At 38.3% G+C, this 22,995-nt stretch overlaps 1 protein-coding gene across 4 annotated transcripts in view; it reads left to right on the top strand.

Annotated features, from left to right (window-relative positions):
• CNKSR2 (connector enhancer of kinase suppressor of Ras 2) overlaps positions 1 to 22,995 on the top strand; it is a 274,247-nt gene that overhangs the window by 249,475 nt on the left and 1,777 nt on the right. For all 4 annotated transcript variants that reach the window (XM_035000627.1, XM_035000611.1, XM_035000620.1 and 1 more), the window contains one exon: positions 20,513 to 20,709. In XM_035000627.1, the coding sequence (XP_034856518.1) occupies positions 20,513 to 20,709 (197 nt within the window). The remainder of the gene's footprint in view (positions 1 to 20,512; positions 20,710 to 22,995) is intronic.

Below are 22,995 nucleotides of genomic sequence, written 5' to 3' on the forward strand. Positions count from 1 at the left end.
ATGACAAGCTGAAATGTGTGATGTTTTTGGATTTGACAGCAAGAACCAACACAGAGGACACTTATTTCAAAACAATCTTCAATATCTCACTTTTATGTTTGCATCTTGAAGAAAAAATACTTAGAATCCTTTGCCACATTAGTATTTAAAGTGAGCTATCTAAGAGGGAAATATCCATTAAATTAAATATCCATTATCCATTAATATCCATTAATATGGGAAATAAATCCCATTTATATTAATATGATTTATTACATATTTCAGTTGTTTAGTGAAATATATTTGATGAACATAACTTGAATTATAAAGAAGTGAAAATTGGAGAGGTTTTAACTTGCTACCTCAACTCTAAAGTCAGTTTCAATTAACCTGGTTCATTCAGGTTTGCAGCATCATTAACTGATCAGTCTTTGAATAAAATAATTTTAAAGATGATATCAAGGACACTCTGGATGGAATGACTGAATACCATGTATTTGTCCTTTACTTTCACTGGTGTTTCAGGAAAACTCTTTTTTCCTTCCTGTGAACTATGCCTGTCTGTTGAATGGAAGACATTTTAGTGATTTATCCTTTCTACAAAGGTATGCTACATAGTCTGGACCTGAAATACAATCTGCGAAGCCAGGCATGCCCATAAATCTGAATCTTTCATTCTTTTCCCATGAAGAGAGAGAAAATATTTTTCCACATGGAAAAAACACTAAAATAGAATTGCCTTCCCTGAGGGAAAGCCAATACCTCTATAGTAGGGTGCATTTCATTTGAATCCCGTAGGTTTACTGAACAGCAATCTATCCAAATAATAGCTAACTTTTTCAATGAGTGCTAACTACTAGCTAATGTCCTTGCATAATGTAACTCACTTAATCCTTACAACAACCCCAAGAAGTAAATACTGTGATTGTCCTCATTTTCTAGATGAGGAAACAGTTTAAAGAACGTGATCCAAAACTCTCAGCTAGTGAGCAGCAGAGCTGAGATTCAGGCTAAGACATCCTGACAGCAGAGTAAATGCTCTCAACTACTTATTGCCCCCTCAGATATATCACTTTAACTCTGGTTAAAATTTAGCAAAATGTTTACTTTTTCAGTATATGTATATATGTATATACACCCACACCCACACGCGCACACACACACACACACATATATTAGACCTATATAAAAGAAACTAAAATATTTAGGTTTTATTACAGCAAGTCAAGTTCACCATTAATATGCTTCATCAAGTACAGCAAAAACCCGCACAGCACTTTACCTTCTATTACTAATGATTGTAATCTGTATACTTCCAATTTTAACTTACCAGAATCCAAAAATCATGTACCTTGACATCTGTCAACAGTGAAACAGTTCCACCCCGGGAGCCAAAACTCTTTTTTCGTAGCTTGAAGTTTGACAGGATTCCTTTCACAGCTCATTTGTGCCAATATTGGGATATTAGAAAAAGATATATAACTACTTGCAAAGAATTAAGTCTTGAGACCGATTTGAAAAGTATCTCACGTGGCAGCCCAAGTTTATTGCAGTTTTTCCTTCCAAGTTCCCCTTTATCCATCTTCATTGAAACAATCTAAATATTTCTGCCTTTTTTTAATCAGCTAAAGGATCTTCTTATTTATTTATTTGTTAATCTTTCGGTGGAGGTAGGAAGTGGAAGGAAAGCCACAGATTTAAGAGTATAGTCGGGAGATCCTCTGATCTTCCCAGTTCCCCTTCACAGATGCCAAGTCTGAGGTGTTCTGGGTTACTTGGTTTTCTCTCATGATAAAACATTACTTCCTATCACCTCTTACAAATCCAAAAAGTCAATTCACACGCCTTGCAAGGAACTATTAACAAATGCAACTTTCACACCTTATCTGTTTCCAACTTCTAATTTCTCACTTGTACTATGCAGTAGATAGTATGAAATGAAAATTCATTACCAAAGTGAACTCTAGTGAAAATCTCACAGTTTCTGCATATTCTTTTAAAATATTGTATGTAGAAGCACTTTACAAAGTGGAAAGCAAAATAGAAATGTGTTGGTATCACACTCCTTGTTATTACCAAGCTAACAAGCTAAATTGATTGGCGTTCAGAATGTTTACAGAATGTTTAAACTGAAGAAGAGTAAAAGTTATTCAGGGCTATTTCTTAGGATTTTTTAAAAAAGGAATTCTAATTAGATTATATGAATTTTGTAAAAACAATAATGCCTCTATTAAACTCGTAGGTCCTATTTAAGAAAACCAAATTCAGAACTAGTGAATAAATTAACTACTTTGAACCCAGAACTGGCTTTTGATTTAACATTTCAGTAGTTAATTGGTGTGGGTATCCGTAACCCACCTTCCTTAGCAGATTGCCATGGCAACTGCTGAGGTATAGCACCAGAACACTGAAGCTTCAGGCTTTGTCAACGCTAAATACAGAAGCTGCATTTGATTTCAGCTTGTCTGTTTCTTCTACAGGGAGCAATGTACCACAGTTCTTTACACTTCCCAGGCTTACTTTTTCATTACCATGGAGACCTGATCTGCCCACACAGCCAAGATCTGAAACCATTCCTACCTAGTATGGTTAAAACTAAGGCCTTGGGAACCAAGGCCTTCTATAATTAAAGTGCATTGTTTTGTTAAAGAAGAGTTCTTGCTTCTGCTTTTGAAGTATATTGATTTTCCACAAAGAGAAAACAGACTTTCTAGTCCTGTGCTGAAGATTTACAATAAGGAGAAAGAAAATGTCATCATGACATTTTCCTTGGTCAGGTTCTGGTTTTGTGTATGTTTATGGTGTATACTCTGCATAGTCAATTACTACAGAGTAATGTTTCATTACAAATTATGTGACAGTGTTACCTAATGGTAAACACATTTAATGTACACTTTATGGTGGTCTTAAAATGCTACTTTTAATTTTAGTGTGGGATTGTGTAAATTTGTTTCTAAATCCAGTGTTGGTGTCTTTTAAATTAGTTCTTCACTTGTTCACAATAAAATCTGTGTGAGAAAAGTTATTCTGGAAATTTGATCATAACTATACATGGATTTAACAAGAAAGGATTGGTGTAATTTATCACTATAAATCCAATACAGCACATCCAGATAGAGCTGATGAATTACCTATGGAAGATGATACACACCAGTACAACTATATTCTAATGTATTCTTGTTTTCAGTTTTTCAATTTTATCTTATTGTGGTAGTAACATGGTCATATGGTCAATTTTCTCTTTGACCTCTCTTGGCACTTGCTTTGCTGGGAAAGGTATTTTTAGTTGTCCTTATTGCTACAAAATTTAGTTGGTGCAGAGTGTCACTAAAGCAGTTCCTCCTTGCCAGTGTTGTTAATGAGGAAATGATCCCAAATATCACACACACACACACACCAGTGTAACAAAAAGGGCCATTGTTCTACAGTTTTTTGATGCTCATACTTGTTAAGGAGATAATTACACCTTTGCTATCGTTGGAGTCTACTCCATGCCCCCCACCCAGTGGCACCAGTCAAAAGAGATGGTAAGAGAGTCTTAAGTGGAACTTGAGAATCCCAAATTCACCCTTTGATTTGCATGTCCTTACAAATTCATATCTTTAATTTGATGGGGGGTTTTTTACCCCCAGAGAAGGTAGCATGCGTCCTTGTTTTAATGTAAATAAACTAAATAGGAATTTTTTTTAAAGCCTGGCTTCAATGAAATATGGATTGTCTTTAAATTTTTCAGGATATTATGAATAAGCTAGCACCATGAAGTTGCTACGAATTAATTAATTTACAAGTGGAAAACAAGTTTATTAATATAATTGGATTTTTTTGTTTTGTTCACTAGCAGGAAGTTAGCAATTCATTGCTATATTTGAGTACAAATTAAGTTGTATGATACAGAGAACCTTCTGACATTTCAAACATTTGAATTTTGCAAAATGAGCTATCATCCTAATGAAGTCCCTGTATGATTCTAGTTTTCTGTAATTACACTGATGAGTGTGAAATTCAACATGAGATGCTAAATGTTAAACACGGATATAGCTGGAAACCTTTTGCAATAGCTATAAAGTCATTCGTATTTGTCCATAAGAACACTGAGAGTCAGCATATCTCTAGCTCTTTAGTAAAAGTTATTTTCTTTAAAAGGGCAGTGCTATACAGTTTTGTCAGGAAGGAAAAAAATGAAACTCCTGTATAATAGGGCATTTTAAAACAGTATTCTTCATATGTTCTTAGATTCTATAGTTTTCCATCCCAAATGCAAGATGAGTTTGCTGATCCAAAATGTAAAAAACAACAATTTCAAGACAATTAAGATTGAGTTTGAATACTTACTCTTCTAACTTCTGAGCTATTTGCTAAGATGGATGACTGTGCTAATTTGTTTACATCCATGCTGTATTTCTAAGAAACATGACTTTATAGTGATTTTTACCAAAATAATCTTTCTTATCATGTACACAATACATTTTGAGTACCTAAAAATGTATTATTTTGAATATCATAATATTCAGAGGACTTTAACCATGGGAATTTATGAGAATATTTTATGGTGTAATTACTTTAGATTGAAAAATAAGAGAGAATATGAAAATATTATTGGTTAAGGTGGGAGATTAGATGTGTAACAGATTCAAGGTAAAGAAAAATAGGCATTCTGATAAGTAACTGTTATGATACAATTTTAGGTTCTTACAAACAAACATCTGTTGAATTTTCTTTTTGACCTTTCTTGTCACTTGCTTTGCCGGGAAAGGTATTTTTGGTTGTCCTTATTGCTACAAAATTTAGTTGGTGCAGAGTACCACTAAAGCAGTTCCTCCTTGCCAGTGTTGTTAATGAGGAAATGATCCCAAATATCAGGCTGCTGTATCAAGGAGGTCAGTAACAAGGCATTAACATTTATAAGTTATTGAAGAGGGAAAATAAATATTGCAACTGTTTGTAATATTTTAAGCTCATCCAGAAAAAGTAAGCAAAAGTCCATTTCAAGCTTCTACAATCATAAACAATGTTACATCATGAAAGTAGATAATGTCTTTACATTTTTTTAACATAAGAATTACTCCTTTTCTTACTGTACTCCCAAACCTCCCCACACACCTACACATGTTTTGATGTACTCTTGTTGAAAATAATTTACTGTTTCACTCACTTTTGCAGATCAATACCTCTTTTTCCCCTCAGTCTCAGGGGATATCATGATACTGGAGCTGATACTGAATGATATTTTTAAATAAGTAATCCCACCACTAACAAGATGGCAGTACTTTGAGGCTAGTATATGAGTTTAGTAGGAGAATAAGAATAAGGTGGATTCTGGGGTGCCTGGGTGGTTCAGTCAGTTAAGCGTCTGCCTTGGGCTCAGGTCATGATCCCGGGGTCCTGGGATGGAGTCCTGCATCAGGCTCCCTGCTCAGCAGGGAGTCAGCTTCTCCCTCTCCTTCTGCCCTTCCCCCCACTTGTGCTCTCCTGCTCTCTCTCACTCTCTCTCTCTCAAACAGATAAATAAAATCTTTAAAAAAAGTGTAGGGTGGACTCTTGAAAGCAAAAGCTCACAAAGATCTTTGTTACTGCTAATTTGAAAAATATATATGTCTTCATTTATTCTGGATCAAGTTTTCAAGAATTAAGTTGTGCCATTGATTGTCTAGTTACTAAAGAAATTTAGGCAATAGTACAATCTGCATAGCATCAAAATTTATCGATTACAGGTCATGTCTGCTGATAAGCAACCTGGCAGAGGATATAGAGCAAAGTCTTTTGTTTACTTTGAGTAGATTCTGATGGAGTGAACATACTAAATGTATTTTTACACCCCCATTCCCCAGGTACAGATACCCTTACCTGTTATTCCACCAAAATGTCCAATTTGGAGCATTCAAGTCAAGTGTGGTAGGCCAATCAAATAGGTTGGGTCATGGAAGTATAATCAGTGTTCTGAAGACATTTTTACCACCCAGTCACATAAGTGGTTCAGGTTTAGGTAAGACTGGAGCTGCTTTTTAGAGTGCTTATCAGGTAGCAAAGAGAATGTCATAAAAGGGTTAGGAAGTACCATAGAAGAACCCACTGAAAGAAATAGGCAAGAAACCAATTGAGATGTATTTGGTCCCAGTTTGCCTTTTTATTTTGGCAGACCAGATATAGTAACAGATGAAATGTTGTGTCGGTATCATATACCCATTCACCACATTGGCAGTTCTCATCAGTGAGTTATTTCACACCAATTATCATCCAGAGTGAATATGATCTGTTTAATTATATCCTTTTAGTATAACCTTATAAGGTTGTGGTAGGGGTTGAAAATTCTCATAAATTGGGGCACCTGTCTGGCTCAGTCGGAAGAGCATGCAATGCTTGATCTCCAGGTTGTGAGTTCAAGCCCCATGTTGGGTGTAGAGATTACTTAAATGAACTTTAAAAAAAAAAAAAGAAATTCTCATAAATTAAAAATATGCAGAGGGGCACCTGGGTGGCACAGTCGGTTGAGCATCAGACTCTTGATTTCAGCTCCAGTCGTGATCTCAGGGTCGTGGGACTGAGCCCCGCGTGGAGCTCTGCTCTCATCATGGAGTCTGCTTTGAGATTCTCTCTCCCCCTCCCTCTGCCCCTCCCACTCGTGCTCTCTCTCTCTCTAAAATAAATAAATAAATCTTTTTAAAATATATGCATTATTCATCTCTTAAGTACTTGGTATAAAAAAAGTCTATTTCCTATAGTGGGTTCACGTCTCAGACTTCAACTATGTTACCTCTGTAGCTATTTCATCTGGAAATGAGAATTTTAGAGATTATCCTAAAATAAGTAATTATTAATCATAAAAGAGGTTGCAACAGGGGCACCTGGGTGGCTCAGTCAGTTGGGCATCTGCCTTTGGCTCAGGTCATGATCCCAGGCTCCTGGGATGGAGCCCCAGGTTAGGCTCCCTGCTCAGCGGGGAGTCTGCTTCTCCCTCTCCCTCTGCCTCTCACCCACCCCTGCCCCCGCTCATGCTCTCTTGCTCGCTCCCTCTCTCTCTCTCAAAATAAATAATAATAAATAAACTCTTTAAAAAAAAAAAAGAATAGGTTGCAACAGCAACCCATTCTGCCAGTAAGTTGCCATCCACCCACATTGCTGAAAGAAAAATTTGCCAGGAATGGTTGTCTTTTTATTAAGGTTGTTTCACTGGAGTTTAATATGACTTTTTTAATAATCTTATCTATGAAACATTTTAAAATGTGGATGAATTAGTATGGAATGGCTTAAGAGTGATCTAAATGTTTTATAGTGTAGGAAAAAAACTTTTCTTCTACCCTCCTAGTTTTTTGCCTGCAGCCTGCAAATTTAATGACAGATTAACAGAAGAAAAGGTATATAAATTTTGTCCCATGTCAGCATTTTAATTTTTATCTGCACAGAGGCCTTCACAGAAAAGAAGTGAAGACCCAAAGAAGTAGTTAGACCTGGAAGCTTATATACCATTTTAACAAAGTGCAATAAATTGTAGAGAAGTGACAAGATAAAGGAAAGCAGTTTGGGCTTCTAGGGCCATAAATTGTGGAAAAGTAAATATATGGGGGAAAGTAATGCAAGATAAGGGATATTTTCATAAGGTTTGTTTGTGCAAACCCATCCTAATGTCAATTTTCTCTCTCCAATGATAAGGATGTCCTTCTCCTGTTATGGAAGAGGTGAGAAAGAACACCTTCATAAAGAGAAGTATATGTCCTGCCTTTAGGCAGATCAGGAGACAGCCAGAGGTCTTTCTATGTTTGCTGATTCTTAATTACCTTCAGCTCAAAATAATCCTTATGTCAAAGTGGCATATTTTGGGGTGGCATATTATGATCCCCTTCAGTTTTAAAGTCTACTGTAAGCGTCAAAACTCAGCACATACATATATACATTAATGTTTTAACTATCTTCTTTAAATGTGCCTTAAACTTCAAATACTTTTATTTTCTATTTATTCCAAAGGTATTTAATCAATTAAAATTAATATGTCCATACTATATGTTATTAATGTAATTATATATTATGATTACATAAAATATACATTAGGGTAATTGTATAATTATAGTCATATAATTGAGTTTAAATATGTGTATGTGTATATATATGTTTGTATTTAATAAAGTAGATCTTAATTTTATTGATAATCCTTAATTACAAAATTTTAAGACAGAAATGGAGAAAGGGTCATGCAACTATGCCATGAACTCCTTGAAATCAGACTGTCATCTTTGTATATTTATCCCTAACATTTGATACAGTATACATACCCATAGGCACCCATTAAATCCTCACTGAATAATGCATGTCTATAAAAATGAATTCCTCCCATTTTCTTTTTTTTTTAGGGTGGGGAGGGGCAGAGGGAATGAGAGAGAGAGCATCTTAAGCAGGCTCCACCCCCAGCACAGAGCCCAACACAGGGCTCGATCTCATAACCCTGAGATCATGACCTGAGCCAAACACAAGTGTCCAACACTTAAGCGACTGAGCCACTCTGGCACCACCCCCACTCCCATTTCCTATTTTAAAGTCTGATTGGTGATATTTAGGATGACAATATAATGTGGCCAAATTCCAGAGTGCATTTTTCTGAAATATCTATAGACACTTCATTGAAAATAAACTGGTGGTAAATTGAATTAACATATCAAGTACTTTTGTGACTATTAAATATAAAAGACCTCTTCAACTGTTGCTAATAGATGTTATATTTAGAGAGTACTTTGCATGTGCCTGTATTTCCAATAGTGGTTTTTAATGCAGGTAGAAAAAACCAGAATGGGTGGTATACTCATAATAACTAATTAAGTCCTAAATACACTCTAATGTCATAGTATAGCAATAGGTACATTAAGATGAGATACTGCTTTCATAAGGAAATGCTCTATCTCCTGTGAATTATACACAGAAGATAGAACTGTGATTTGGCAATTTAGAGAACATTCTAATTATCTGGAAACAGTATTTCCTTATCTGTTTTGCCTGTGGCTAGGTTTATCAAATATTTTATTTTACCTGGAATTGCTAATTGAAGGTCTCCATAAGTGCTGTTAAGAATAAGAACAGACTATATTACCGTTTACTATGTATCATTTTATTTAAAAAAGAATACTTTGTCATGAAAATTTTACTTCTCATTCATAAAATAAAAATACTTTCCAGTTACTTCCCCCTATGGTATTAAATAAAAAATAAGCAAACAATTTTTTTTTACATCTGATATCCTGTCTTTTTGAACTTAAACCTTTACAAGAAATAGGCCCTCACAATTTGGACAGATACTACTCAAACCACAATTAACAAGTCTTTTCGATCAGAACATTCTGAACCAAGGTATTATCAGCCCACTCTTTCAATACTGACACTGAGACAAGTATCACCAATTATCAATTCATGATGTTAGATATTCCTGTTTTTCAAAAAGAAAAACCTAAATCTGAATACACATTTAAAAGGCGAGGCTCCAGATAATAATGTTAAACAAGTTTGGTTTTTTGTTTTTTTTTTTTTAAGCACACAAAAAACGGTTCTGCTTTCCCCGGAACTCCACTGTGTTGCTTGGATGTCTGCTCTTGGCGACCTTTGTTATCTGCAAGCAGCTTGAGACCAGTAATCAGTGGCCTTGCCCGTAAATTTGCCCTGAATCTCACCGATAATGGAGTAGACGGAACCAAATTTTCCCTCAGAACTCAGAAGTAGGAATTTTTGAAAGTGCTCTCCCAGCTTAAGCACTTATTTCCATTTTCACATGTTTTATTCTCTTTCATTCATTAAGAAAAAGATTTTTGTCACCAGTTTTGAATTCAAACTTAATCATTCTCTTGCAAATGTTTGTGCTTATGTCCTTACCCTATAATCTAATTCTCAGGCATTTGATTGAAGGATCATCAGCTCTTCCTCGCAGGCACACTATTAGAAGGCTGATTACATTTCTAAAACTTATGTTTCTAGAATCTCTATTTCTGCTTATTATTTGAATGATTCTTAGTGGGGAGATTTTTAAATTTATAAAACAAAAAGGTGAAAAAACATCCTCCTCAACAATTGCTATGTAGACACAGTCTGTGAAGAGCTTGTGTAGGAAGTGGATCCAGATTGGAATAAGTTTTCTTATACATGACTCAACGTGGTATTACCTCTGGGTTCACGTTTCAGATCTCAAGGGGTTTAGTAACAGGGAAACGGGATCTGTTTCCTTTTATCTAGCTGGGCTGGTGGCCTCACAACTGGAGGTTTCAGTGATGAGCGGAAGTTCAATAAACATTTGTTAAGTAATATGTCAAACAGAAACATTACTGATTTTCCTGAGGCAGCATAGTACGTTGCTGTTGTTTCGAAATGTAATTGGTTAAAAGCTTGCTAAATAGTGAAGTTTATTTTAATCGCAGGAAGTAGGGAATATTTTTATAGTTAGGATTCTGGCCAAAAGAAAGCAAAACCATCAAGAGCCATATAATTTAAAGTTGTTTTTTTTTTCTTTCAAGGAACATGTGATTTCCACCTGTTCTTTCAAAAAAGGAATAAAATTAGTCTCATTATAATAAATTAGTTTTAACTGGTTTGGGTATTGTGACTATTGGGGGATAAATGAAGTCGTCAGCTGCAGAGAAGAAGAGTAGAAATAGGGAGCTAGGGAAAGCCTGACAAAAGTACAAAGGGAGAGAAGAGGAGAGGGTGTTGAGACCAGAAAGGGACTTGAAAAAGTTAAAGACACATCTAAGTATGAGATTCCCGGATGTCCGAGGTAGGCTTACATGGAACAGTGTCATTTACAAAGAGGGTTGGTTTGTGTTCTGGAGATTCCATGTCAATTAGCCACATATTAGTCCAGCAGAGCCCGCCCTGGGCTCCCACTTGCGGGGGCTGCTCATCCTGGAGATTCCGAATGGACGGGCATACAGTTCACTCAGGGGGCTTGAGCCTGGAAGTGTCTTTATAGTCAGTCCATTTGCCTCAAAAATAAAGAAGAACTATTTCACACTACCTAAAAATAAAGCTTGAAAGAATTTATTCAAGCAGTTTACCAAGGCCTCTTTTATCCTGCTGTATTCTCTGTAGACCAAGATATTTGCATCCAGTTCCTCAGCAAAAACCTTGAAATCGTGTGAGCTGTGACCCACAGTGTTACACTTGTAGCACTTGTGACTTACACACTACTTGTGTATGCAGTACAAAATTGCCATCAGTGCAACCTGCCCTGGCCCCGGTGTAGCCCATCCTCGTGTGCCTGGCAAAGCAGGGTCGCAAACTGCGGTGGGCACAAGAAAAGGCAGCGTTGCTTGCTTTAACTGCAGATTCCCGAGTTCCATGCCCAGTAATTCTGATCCAGTAGGTCAGAGGTAGGGCCCTGAAATCTGTGTTTAGCCAGCAAACCTCTCCCCCCGGAGATTGTGTAGCCAGCGTCGGGACCACTGCTAGTTGAATCAACACCTTTCCTTAAGGAGTTCTCTTCTCTTGTGTTCATCTGTACAGACTGGGGGCTACTTGTAGCCATTGGAAGTAGCCATTCGCCCCCCACCATCCTGTACTCCCGCAAGGTGCTCCACTGAGAAGGGGTTTGCAGCCTCCTGGCGTGGAATTCAGCAATCCTATAGAAACGAAATCACAAATGTAACTAAATGTGACTTAATTCTCAGGGCTCTTGTTCAGGTTCAGGATGGGTTAAGTGCACTAGGTATTAAGCCCCTCGTGTAACATTGTTTCTGAGGGGGAAAGAGGATGTGTTGAAAACAACTTACAAAATGTTTAAATTGCTTAGACAAATTAGGAACAGTTTAAATTTAGAAACGACCTTGTGCCCCAGGTAGATTGCCTCTGATTTTTTTTTTTTTTAAGATTTTATTTATTTATTTGACAGAGAGAGACACAGGGAGAGAGGGAACACAAGCAGGGGGAGTGGGAGAGGGAAAAGCAGGCTTCCCGCAGAGCAGGGAGCCCCATGCGGGGCTCGATCCCAGGACCCTGGGATCATGACCTGAGCTTCCCAGGACCCTGGGATCATGACCTGAGCTGAAGGCAGACGCTTAACGACTGAGCCACCCAGGCGCCCCAGATTGCATCTGATTTTGCTGTTTGAAACTCCACGACCTTCTGGCTTCTACCCAGAACTGGCATTCCAGGACCATCATTTTCTAAAATGCTGTATTGTCTTTTCTTTCGTTTGACCTACCTATGCTTACTCAATGTTTAGCCCCTTTTCTGCAAAAGAAGGATCCCATATGATAAACAAAAATGAGTTCTGCTGATTTCTGAACTACGCTGCGTCCTGTTATCTAGATACTGTGCTCTGGGCAAAGTGCACCCTTCCATTTTCTAAGGCAGGTGGTAACGAACAAAACGCTTTCTCTGTTCCCTCTCCTACTTTGTTCCTTCTTGATACCACTCAAAAAAGGATGCCACAGGATGTTGGTGATAAAAATCTGCCTAGAAAGAAAAAATCTGGCTAGAAAGAAAAAATATGGCTGATTTGTGCCCGATGACAATATTTGGATTCCCCCAAACCCCAAATAAAATGAACTAAAAGAGATTACAGTTTCTTTTACCCCGATTGTTCTTTGTTGCCCAGGTCATTCAGAAACTTTGGTCTCTTGTTTCTTAATTCTTTGCCATAGGGCTTACACTCAGGTGTAAAGTCACCATTTCATCATGTTTACCCCGTGAGGGCTTTTCATTTCTCTCCACTTTGTATTGGTCATCATGCGGCCTCCTCATCAGAGCCAGACTAGCGGGGCTCTTCTGTCTCACTGATCAACACATGGTAGCATATGGATCAGGGCAGTTAGGTAGAAGGCAGACCAGGAAATTTTTCCTCATGCTTCTTGATTGGGTGAATTCGAGGAAAGATCTCCTATAGCAAAACAGTTTCATTTTCTTGAAAGACTGATCATTTTACATGTGTATGGAGAATACTTTTACCATAAACTTCTCTGATTAGAATTACAGACGTGCATATGCAAGTAGAGAAGTGGGAAAAGATGTATCTGTGCTGTGTATTATTTTGTATACATAAGGTTGGCATTTCCAAATGACGAAGCATAAAACAAAAACTGTCCCGTTTATGGCCAAGTAGACTTGCATGCCAACAGAAAGACATGATGGTATTAAAACCATATGCAATTCTAGCCATTTTTTTTCTCTTTTTCTCTTCATGGGTATTGCATGATGGTATTTCGAATACAAATACTAATGTGCTTTGGAAATAATGGCACTCGCAGGTCTTTCATCATATTGTATCACTGCTTTATCATATTAGGCTAATACACTGCGAGAGTTGGTAGAACCTCTCCATGCCAAATCGGATCCACTTCTGTTGGCACTCAACCCATTGGACTCACAGATTGATAAGCTAATGTTTAGAGAATTTAGATCGGAGAGAGTCGGCACGGCGCAGACTCAACATCAACCTCTTGCAAGCAACTAAAATGGCCTCGTCCTTGCTGTTTATAACAGAAAACTGACTTTTAAAAAGCTTAGATCATCAAGTGTTTTGGATTGGGGGCCTCCCTAAAGGGATATTAAGAGGGGCAGGCCACTCTTAAGAAGAATGCAAGCTTCCTACACTGGGACTAGCATAAGATCAAAGCCCATCAAGATGGAGCACAGTGACAGAAAACTGCCGTTTCTGTGGGAGAACGGAAGGGGAAGGGTACTGACTGGGGAAGGGCTGTGTGTGGTGACACCTCAGTTGTGTTCTCCTGACACCAGGAAAGGAGAGGGATCAGCTCCGATAACTAGAAAACCCTGGCTATTTAATGGACTCTTTGGTGGCCTCTTTAAGGCAAAGCAGAGGAAGCAAATTCTGTGTATTAAGTGTATTTTGCATTTTTCAAACTTGACGTGCTGTATTGTACTAAACTAAGTGTAATCTATTAAGGCAAGGTATACACACCCTGCTCTGAAATTTACTATGTTTATTCTATTATCAAGTGTATTCAGGTGCAACACAGAGACTGCTTTCGGTGGCACTAATGAAGAAAATTCCTCATGCCAGGCTTTATTAGATTCCTCAGCTAAAATCCTAACTTTCTCCTTATTTCTTGGCACTTGTATACAAATGGTGTTGCCTCATAGGACAGGCATGAGCTATTCTTTTTCTGTAAAATTTTCCGAATCTATAGGCTGTGGTTCTCACTTTTGAAAAAGTATTTTGTCTGGATGTCTTTCAAACTAGCTTCAGATATTATTTAATACTATGTAACTGGGTCCCCTATGGCTCAATATTGCTTATTTTTCTTCTGTAGTGGATGTGAACTTTCCTTAATTTAGTTGGATTAAGACACTCTGTAATAATTTCAATGCTAATCAATGGATATTTCATACTGTGCAATGAACAGATAATTTAACATTGTATTTGGAAATGTTTTTTCTCCTTCCTGTCGCCGCAGTGTGTGGTACTGCATAATGTGAATACCTGTAAAAATATAAATTACTTAAAAATAAAAATATGACCAGTTGGTATCAAATCTTTTTAGATAGCTAAATAATTTGCTAAGTATGCTTGATAGTAAATATCTTTCCAAAGAGAAGTAATCTCTGCTTCTTTCTCACAAATGGAATTTGTGTTGTGAATAAAAATCACATTGATCTGCCTTACAATTGCCTCTGTGCTCTAACCCTTTTAGTGTGTTTTTTAAGTATATATGAAAATGATGGTTGTGGTTTTTAGAAATCCATCAAAAAGCTTTTTTTGGCATTTAATATTAGTGAGGTTATCTTGGGTCATTCTCTGTTTAAGTCATAGTAAAATGTTACGATAAGAAGAATTTTCATTTTTTCTCGTTGAGGCATATGGTGACTCTACATTAATTTTTTAATATAATCGTGTCTTCGCTTTGGTTTTAAACCATCCTCTTTATGAATTCCTGCCTGAGAGCCAGGTACTTTGACCTCCATGTCTCTACTAGTAAAATTTTCTGAATTCTATGGGCAAATCTAGAATCTGTCATTTATGTCTGTGATTGTCCTTCAAAGAACCTTCCCTGTGGATCAATAAATCAATGCCAAGGACACCAAGACTTTGCCATCTGAACTATTCATCATCAAAACTGCTGTAGTGCCCTGAAAATTCAACCACTGTCTTATTTATGGCATTAAACCACACAATTTGGCAGAAATTACATGCTCAGAGAGTGAAGTGTAGAATAAACTTCAATTCTGCCTCTTTTGTCACATCTTCTTGGAAGTAAGCTTTCCTGTTGTGCAGAAGGAATTGACTGACACTAATGTGGGCTATACTTAATTTTGATGAAGCACAAGGTCATTCTTAACAGGGATGGGCTTCACATGCTGTTCTTTAAAAAGGATTCACTCCAGCTGTTCTTTTAAAAAAAAAAAAGGTGTTTTCTCACTTGAAATCATTTTTTCATCATTTTTTGCCTCAAAAGATGTAAATTACTTTTAATTATGAAAAGGGTGGTTGAGTACAGAGCAAGGAGTAAAAGCCAGCTCTTAAAATCTTCTGCTTCTTTTTTTTCTGCTATAACAAACTGCCCTCCCTCCAGTTCTACAATGCTAGGCATAGCTACTGGCTTATATAAAAGCATGAATTAAGAGATCTAATATTTAATTAGAAGACAATTCAAATTAGAGGGTAAACTCCTGAATGCATAATCATCTTTAGCATAAAACCGAGAAACATTAAACCTGTCTACATTGAACCCATTAAAAGTTTAATTGGCACCTTACATATAAATAAGTTGTTTGTTATGGCGTGCTAGCAAATTAGTATTCACGGAAACCAGTCCCGTGTCTCAATGCAAATGTTAATTGCCCTTCCTGACAAGAACAGCGCTCCACCGACGTGACGCCCTCAGCCTGGCAGCCTCCGAGCACTCTGCGGCTGCGCGAGAACAGATGCCTCTCACATCTGACCGGTGACTAATGCTACTAAGTCCAGCCTTCTCTCCCACTTGTGACTTAGCTTTTCCCAGCCTGCTGTGCTCGTGACCCAGCTGTGTTGTGGAAGGAACAACTGTTTCCACGAGGACATCATTGTCCAATTTTAAAAAGAGCACAGTTCCCTTCCAAAACATGTCCCAGAAACGGTTATCCGTTGTTGGCTTGCTTCTTCAAGAGCCCCCCGTTGGTATACGCATCGCGTTCTGTTTGGTTTTCATGTGCTCCTCTCTCCTTCAACATTGTCATTGCAGGGGCAGGGAGACGGGGAGGGCACCAGAAGGAAGTTTTAGGTCTCCAAATTCGTATTCTGCTCTCCTTCATGTTCGCCAAAGAAACCTGAACGAAATCACACAATAAACTGTCATAACAATTACACAGTCACAGAATAGGGAGCCCTCTTTGGAGTACTTCATGTATAAAGTAGAGGAAACCATCACTCACTTGAAACGTTGGGTGCAAAAGGCACCGTGCCTGGGAGAAGAGTGGGAAATGCAAATGAGAGGGAGGTGTACTCTGCCCGGGGAGAGTCACAGTCTCGGTCTCGGTACATATGGGGCCATTAGGTGCAGGAGGAAAAAACACTGGAATTTCTCCTCAGGTTTTCTAACTCATCCTTTCGAATTTATTTTCTGTGTCTGTTTTATAACATGCATATCTATTAACATACAATAATACATGTATGTAAGTTATCAACAATGGAAGTGTTTTAACTGGTAAAGAGGAACAATCAAAAAAGTTTGGAAACCACTGAACATGAATGTAGGGAAATACGTCAACCAAAGACCTTTTAGTATCTGAGAGAGGCATTATCATCTGCTAATAAGCCATTTGCCAGAAAGTTTCAACAAACTACGTATTATTTTGCGTTAGCTAATGTTTTCCCTTGAGCTTTGTTTTTTATCACCACCCGGAAGTCATGTGCAACCTGAAACAACCGGACAGTGAATCGTTGTGATACCACATTCCTAGAGTCACCATATTCCATAGTGTAGTTAGAGTAGAAATGAGACCATAGAGGGTCTTCTTTCACCCCTGCCAAGTAGGACACAGCCAGAAATGACCCCCCCCACCCCGCAACGCAGAATACAAGTTGATCCATCAGTAACTTCACTGTGATCCTCAGATTATCAGCCAATGAAATTTTATATCGGAAAGACAACTTTGTATGTTCACTTTGCTTTAATAAAATTGGAAGAGTATGTCATCTGATACAGGACTAATTTACACATTGTGAACATAAATAAAATTTGGGAGGGAATTTCTTCCTCCACAGACCCAGAATTCCTGAGTAAACTGGATACAAATTAAAATTTCATTGTAGCAGCGATACACATCCTCATTAGGAATTGCAGAAGGTTCCTATATACGTCCTGTGGTTCGCATGTGGTCTTCTACACTTTGCCAACTTTCAGAAAACATTCTTTCAAATTGCAAATTGCCAGCGCTCCAAATGGCTGAACTGGTACATTGAAGGAAAGTCAGTTGGGAAGCCGAACTCAAAAACTGCTTGCCTCATCTTCCAAAGCAAGCCTCGCCTAGAGGAAGAAAAGCCGAAGTTTACAAAAGAGAAACCAGAAGAGAAGTGAGAGGAAGAAGAAGAAGAGGGCAAGAAGAGAAGAAAATAAAGGTGCTTTCATATTCTCAGTTGCAACAGTAGCCCCAGTTGACTTAATTGGTACTCTTCTGAGAAAAAAAATCAAGGAAACCAATTGAAAATTATAAAAGAAAATAAAGGTCTGTTTTTGTCTTGAATGTTGAGTTCTGTGTTGTTTTGACCATTGAGCACAGTGAATCAGATTTATAATGTCACTTTGCTCCTCACCCCCGTCCTTTGGAAATAAAAGGACTCCTTGTCCAGTCTTAAAATGTTAAGTAATTGGTGGCATTTTGTGGTAGCCTGGCATCTCAATCCCTCATCCTTTCTCATCCCACTACTGTGTCCTGTGGTGTTGCATATGTGTATGATGTGTATGGATTGGGGGGAAGGGAGCCTTACTTATCTCTAGTAGGAGCCGCACTATTCCACTAATATGCTTGGAAATGTTTCTGTGTTCCGTCCCATTGTGATTCCTTGTTCAGATGTGCTGCCCAGAGATAAATCTATACTGAATTCTTCTTAAAAGCTGTCAAACCAGAGTCTTCGCAGAATTATGTTGTCCTTTAACGGCAAGGAGGGGGAAAAACGTTTCCATTTGTATTTATTTAATAGCTGTGTGTGTCAGTTTTTAATATTAAGTCTTTACTTATCCTTCTTAAAGTAGGACCACATTGAAATTTTACAAAAAAGCCAATCCCCTGGCCCAGGATTCCACAAACTTTAAGAACTGGGGAGAAAGAAAACTGCGCAAGAATGTTTTTAAACAAAATATATACTCCCTACAGTATTAGGTAGTTATCTTAAAATAAAAATTTACTATATAAAATATAAAAAATACTTCTGCCTCCCTTAAATCCTCAAACTACATTCTGAATCCCTTTTTTTTCTTCACATTCTTTCAAAAACTGAAAAGCTACTAATCCATTAGGCCACCTGATACAGTAACCACGGTAATACACATCAGTTAGGCCTCCCACCCACCCGCCGCCGCCCTCCCCCCAGCTCTATGAAATTACATCTGGCTTTAGAGGCAGTCTTGCCCTGAGGCACAAAGAATGATGACTACCCAATAATTCCTCAGGGTCTTTTCTTGGCCTATGATGTATGAAATGGAATTATGCTCTTCCAATGTATCCTTGTTTTTACAACTCCCCTTTAGTTACTCTCAATGACCTTATGATTTTGTGCCTTCCTGGCTTCAAACCATCCTCAGTCAAAATTCCCTATCTTATTTCGATCTTGCTCTTAAGCCCCAAAGCAGTTCCTCCTTTTCACAGTCCTCCATTCACCCGTCCTTCAAAATCCTCTAGGTGTTGCCGACATCCAAGGATGAGCCAACAGAGCATTAAAAAGCTGTTGTTTAAAAGGGATTTTTGTATGTTTATAGTTCTAACTTAGGCATCTGATTAGGAAGTTAAAAATTCGTTAGAGACGGATTAATGATAGCGTGTGCTGATGATAACAAGGAACTTTCTAATGGAAGGACTCAATAACCGTACCGACCATTAGTTGCTAACCTCTGCAGCAACGCCAAAAATTGAATATGAAACTGAGAATGAAGCTACTTTTTACTGCTAAAGGGGATCCTTTCAAGTTAAGGTACTGTGTTTATGGGCTTTGGGGGCCGTTTTAGTGACACTCTCAGTTTTTTAGAATGCTGCTCTTGAAGGAATTCTCACAAATCCGTCCACGCCTACTGTTACGGACACAGTTCAAATGACCACTGACAAAATTGGCAGTATGGGATTCTTGTTAAAATCGTGGATTCTGAAGCCAGACTGCCCAGCTGCAATTCTGGCTCCACCACTTACACTTACTAAGTATGTCCTTGAGCAAGGTGCTTCCCTGCTATAAAATGAAAATCAAATAGATCTCCTCTCAGTATTGTGAGAATTAAGAGAGACCATGAATGTTAATCATTTACCCTTCTGCCTGGCACATATAAATGTTAACTGCCGTTATTAGCAACTAGCAATTAGGGAGTCTTTTTTTTTTTTTTTTTTTTTTAGCTATGTCAGAAAGCCTGAAATATTCACATGGACCATGGTGGAATGAACAACATTCCATGTTTACTCCTTGAGCCAATATAATTAGCATTCCTCAAATAGTACTCTTTGGCTCTCTATTAAAGGAAACTTGAGATAGCCCTAATCCTATCTACCACTCAAAGCAAAATCCGAGTTTATCTTTGTTTATCATTATTGAGAAAGATATGACATCAGTAGTCAGACTATTAAAGAATAAGATGGGAGTTTGATTTATTCAAATAGATCTAAGATCCTTAACTGAACCAGTCTCTAATTTTTTTTCTCAAAAACATTTAATTGGAGTATTTCCTTCCTAGATCTTACAAATGCTAAGTAGCTTCTGCTAGTGTGTGCCAGATTTTTCCTTACATTTGCATATAAACATTCTCATATTTCATTTTAATGAAAGCATTATTATTAATGATAATTTATGATCATTTACTAGATTTACAATGTGGCAGGCATTACTATGGCAGTCACATGAAACCTAATAATCCTCTCTGGTACATTATTGGAAGATTTTTATAATCAGATATACTCCAGTGAATGCCATTCCATCTTATGCAGTCCGGAACAATGTAAAAATCAGTTCATTCAGTATTGCTAAACCAAGAGAGCTCTATTAATCAGCACTTCTATGCTTCTCCGTATAATGATAAAGGGTATTCATTAATGTGTTAAAATATTATGTGCAGGATTGTTTCTGTGTTGTGTACCTTTTGTATTCTATCTTTGAATTTAATGGACTCAAGATATGTACGGCGATTTGCTATTAAGAGAATATTCTGTTAATTAAACATCATATTATTTGACCATTCTAAAAAATCTTACCTAATATAACTAGCAGCTGTGGGTTTTTTTGATGTAATATAGTGTTTTCCCAATCATTCATTATCCTGTTTTTCAGATGGTTTGGATTTTTTTTTTTTTTAGTAGATTTTTGGAGTGTCCATGAACTGTCCATTACACTGGATTCATTTCTCTCTCTCTTTTTTTTTTTTTTTGGACATTGCAGGTGAAAGTAGGGAAGAAAAGTTAGGAGATTCATTGCAAGATTTATACAGGGCATTGGAGCAAGCCAGTCTGTCACCGCTGGGAGAACACCGCATTTCAACCAAGATGGAATACAAGCTATCATTTATAAAGAGATGTAATGACCCTGTGATGAATGACAAACTACACAGGCTGAGAATTCTCAAAAGCACTTTAAAGGTAAGATACAAAATGGAAGGAGAAATTCCTTTCAAGAGATTCATTCTTGAGCTCAGTGGATTACCAGATACTCTAAATGAAGAAATACAAAATGGGGAGGTGGAGGGGAGGGCAGGTAAACAGGAAGAACCTGAAGCTGAGCTGTTCCTATAGCATCGTAAGTGCGTTGGTAAAGAGGAAATAACCTTAACTTTTCATTACCATCTCAAAGCGTTGGCTAAATGTTATATGACCTAGTTCTAGGTGAAAACAGGATGTAATTGAAATTATTTTCAAAAATGTGGGGCTGGTGTTATTCCTCAGTCTTTGATTTTCCTAAGATAAATATGCCATGTAGTTATTAATATAGTTATTAAAAGAACACAGCATGCATGCAGAATGCAGTAGTGGGCCCTAAAAGGCTTTGAGATATTTCGTGAATATCTCCTGCAGCACATTTGGAGTGAAGCCACAGTGATTCATGTTCCGTGTACAAATGTTATAATTGTTCTGTTTACGCTATCAGCTCCCAACTCACATGTTACTTTCTTATTCTACATTTCCATAAGGGCTTACATTACCTCCAGTCTCCTTATTATGCCACCCTTGGTTTGGGGAGGAGGTGGTAAAGAGAGGGGCGCAGAGAGGCAGAAAGTTGAAGAGGGAGGCAGACCACAGAGCCTCCTCACTGTGTGTGTCTGAGGGGAGAGGGCCTGTTACACAAATTCTCCCTAAGCGGGCCTTCCACCCTTGAAAAATCAAAAACAGAAAAGAACTACCGTACAGAGTCTGTGGTGCAGTAATTTCAGGAACCAGAAGGTCAAAGGGCTCCTTTGGGAAATAGTTCAAAGCCATAATGTGCTGCTGAGGTTTGGTGATTTTGAAGCATTGATGAGTACCAAAGAGATAAACAAAACAGAAAATGCATGATTTAAAAAAGTTTCCAGTAGCAAGCAGCCAAGTTTTCAGAGTCAATTCGCTTTCAGTTGGCATTCGTGCAAGCACTATTGCAAATCCATGGGACGACTTAATGGTCTTTTGGTAACTAAGGCCAGAATCTTAAAAAGAGCTCTAATATTCATAAGAATAATTCTGCTAGGGGCACCTGGGTGGCTCAGTCAGTTAAGCGTCCGACTCTTGATTTCGGCTCAGGGCATGATCGCAGGGTCCTGAAATCGAGCCCCGTGTCAGGCTCTGCACTCAGCCCAGAGTCTGCTTGTCCCTCTCCCTCTGCTCCTACCCCTCGTTCTCTCTCTCATAAATAAATAAAATCTTTAAAAAAAAAAAAAAAAAGAAGAAGAAGAAGAATGTTTCTGCTGACCAGTCCTACTCCAAAGATGACCTCACCTTCCCACCTTACAGAGCACCCCACCCCATTCAGATCCAAACTGTCAGGTTGTGAAAACAGGCATTTTGAAGCTGGTCAGGCTCACATATTTTTAAAGACCTGCTTCTGTCTTGTTCTCTCAGCCCCTCACACCTGTCTTTTATGCTCTATATTCCCAAAAGCATTTACTTCCAGTAGCAAAGAATTTGAGCTCCTGCCAGTGTTCAGTTCACTGAGTATTGTGAATCACCGGGGGTGTGAGGCTGTGCTCCACTCTCTGGGGCAAAGATGATGAAAAGTCACTGTAAAGAAATGCCCCCTCGTTGATAAAACCGAACTACAGAGCCCTATTCTTTTTAGTGTGAGAAATTAACAGAGGATGGGAATCTCCATTAGGGAAGGATAACTGCCCAAGCAACCCTGGATGTGTGTACTCCCTGGAATTGTAACAGGCTGCTCACCGAGCGCAGGGCGACTCCCAACATCCTTGGCCCCAGCCCCGCTGTCCCCATCTGGCCCCAAGGACCAGAACAATTGCTTAGGCACCTTGCTGTCTTTCCCACCCAGCTCTCCCTTCCTACTTCCTGCAGAACATTCCCCAGACTTCCCTGCCCCATCTTTGAGCCCATAAAGACAGGCCTTAGCTTCTCAGACTGTCTTACCCCCTCATCTTCCATCCCCCTCGTCCCACCTGGAAGACTCACTTCTCCCACAGGAGACATCTGTGCTGTGTTGAGTTCTCCCATAATGAAGCTCATTCTTCAGCTGAGAGCCGGCCTCCAGCAGAGAAGGGAGGGCTCCTTTGCATTGCAGACCCCCAGTGCTGCAGGAAGGGAGCCGTGACATTCCTACAGCAAGAATTATATATTTGTGGTGACAGGAGGGCCATGCTCTCTCTCTCGTGCAAGTATGAGGAGCTAACCGTCTAGCAGGAAAGATAGGACTGTGCAAAAGTAACTCAAGACAGAGTATGTAGTAAG

Source organism: Mirounga leonina, unplaced genomic scaffold (assembly GCF_011800145.1).
Source record: "Mirounga leonina isolate KUSES-001 unplaced genomic scaffold, KU_Mleo_1.0 Mir_101595, whole genome shotgun sequence".
Classification (NCBI taxonomy): domain Eukaryota; kingdom Metazoa; phylum Chordata; class Mammalia; order Carnivora; family Phocidae; genus Mirounga; species Mirounga leonina.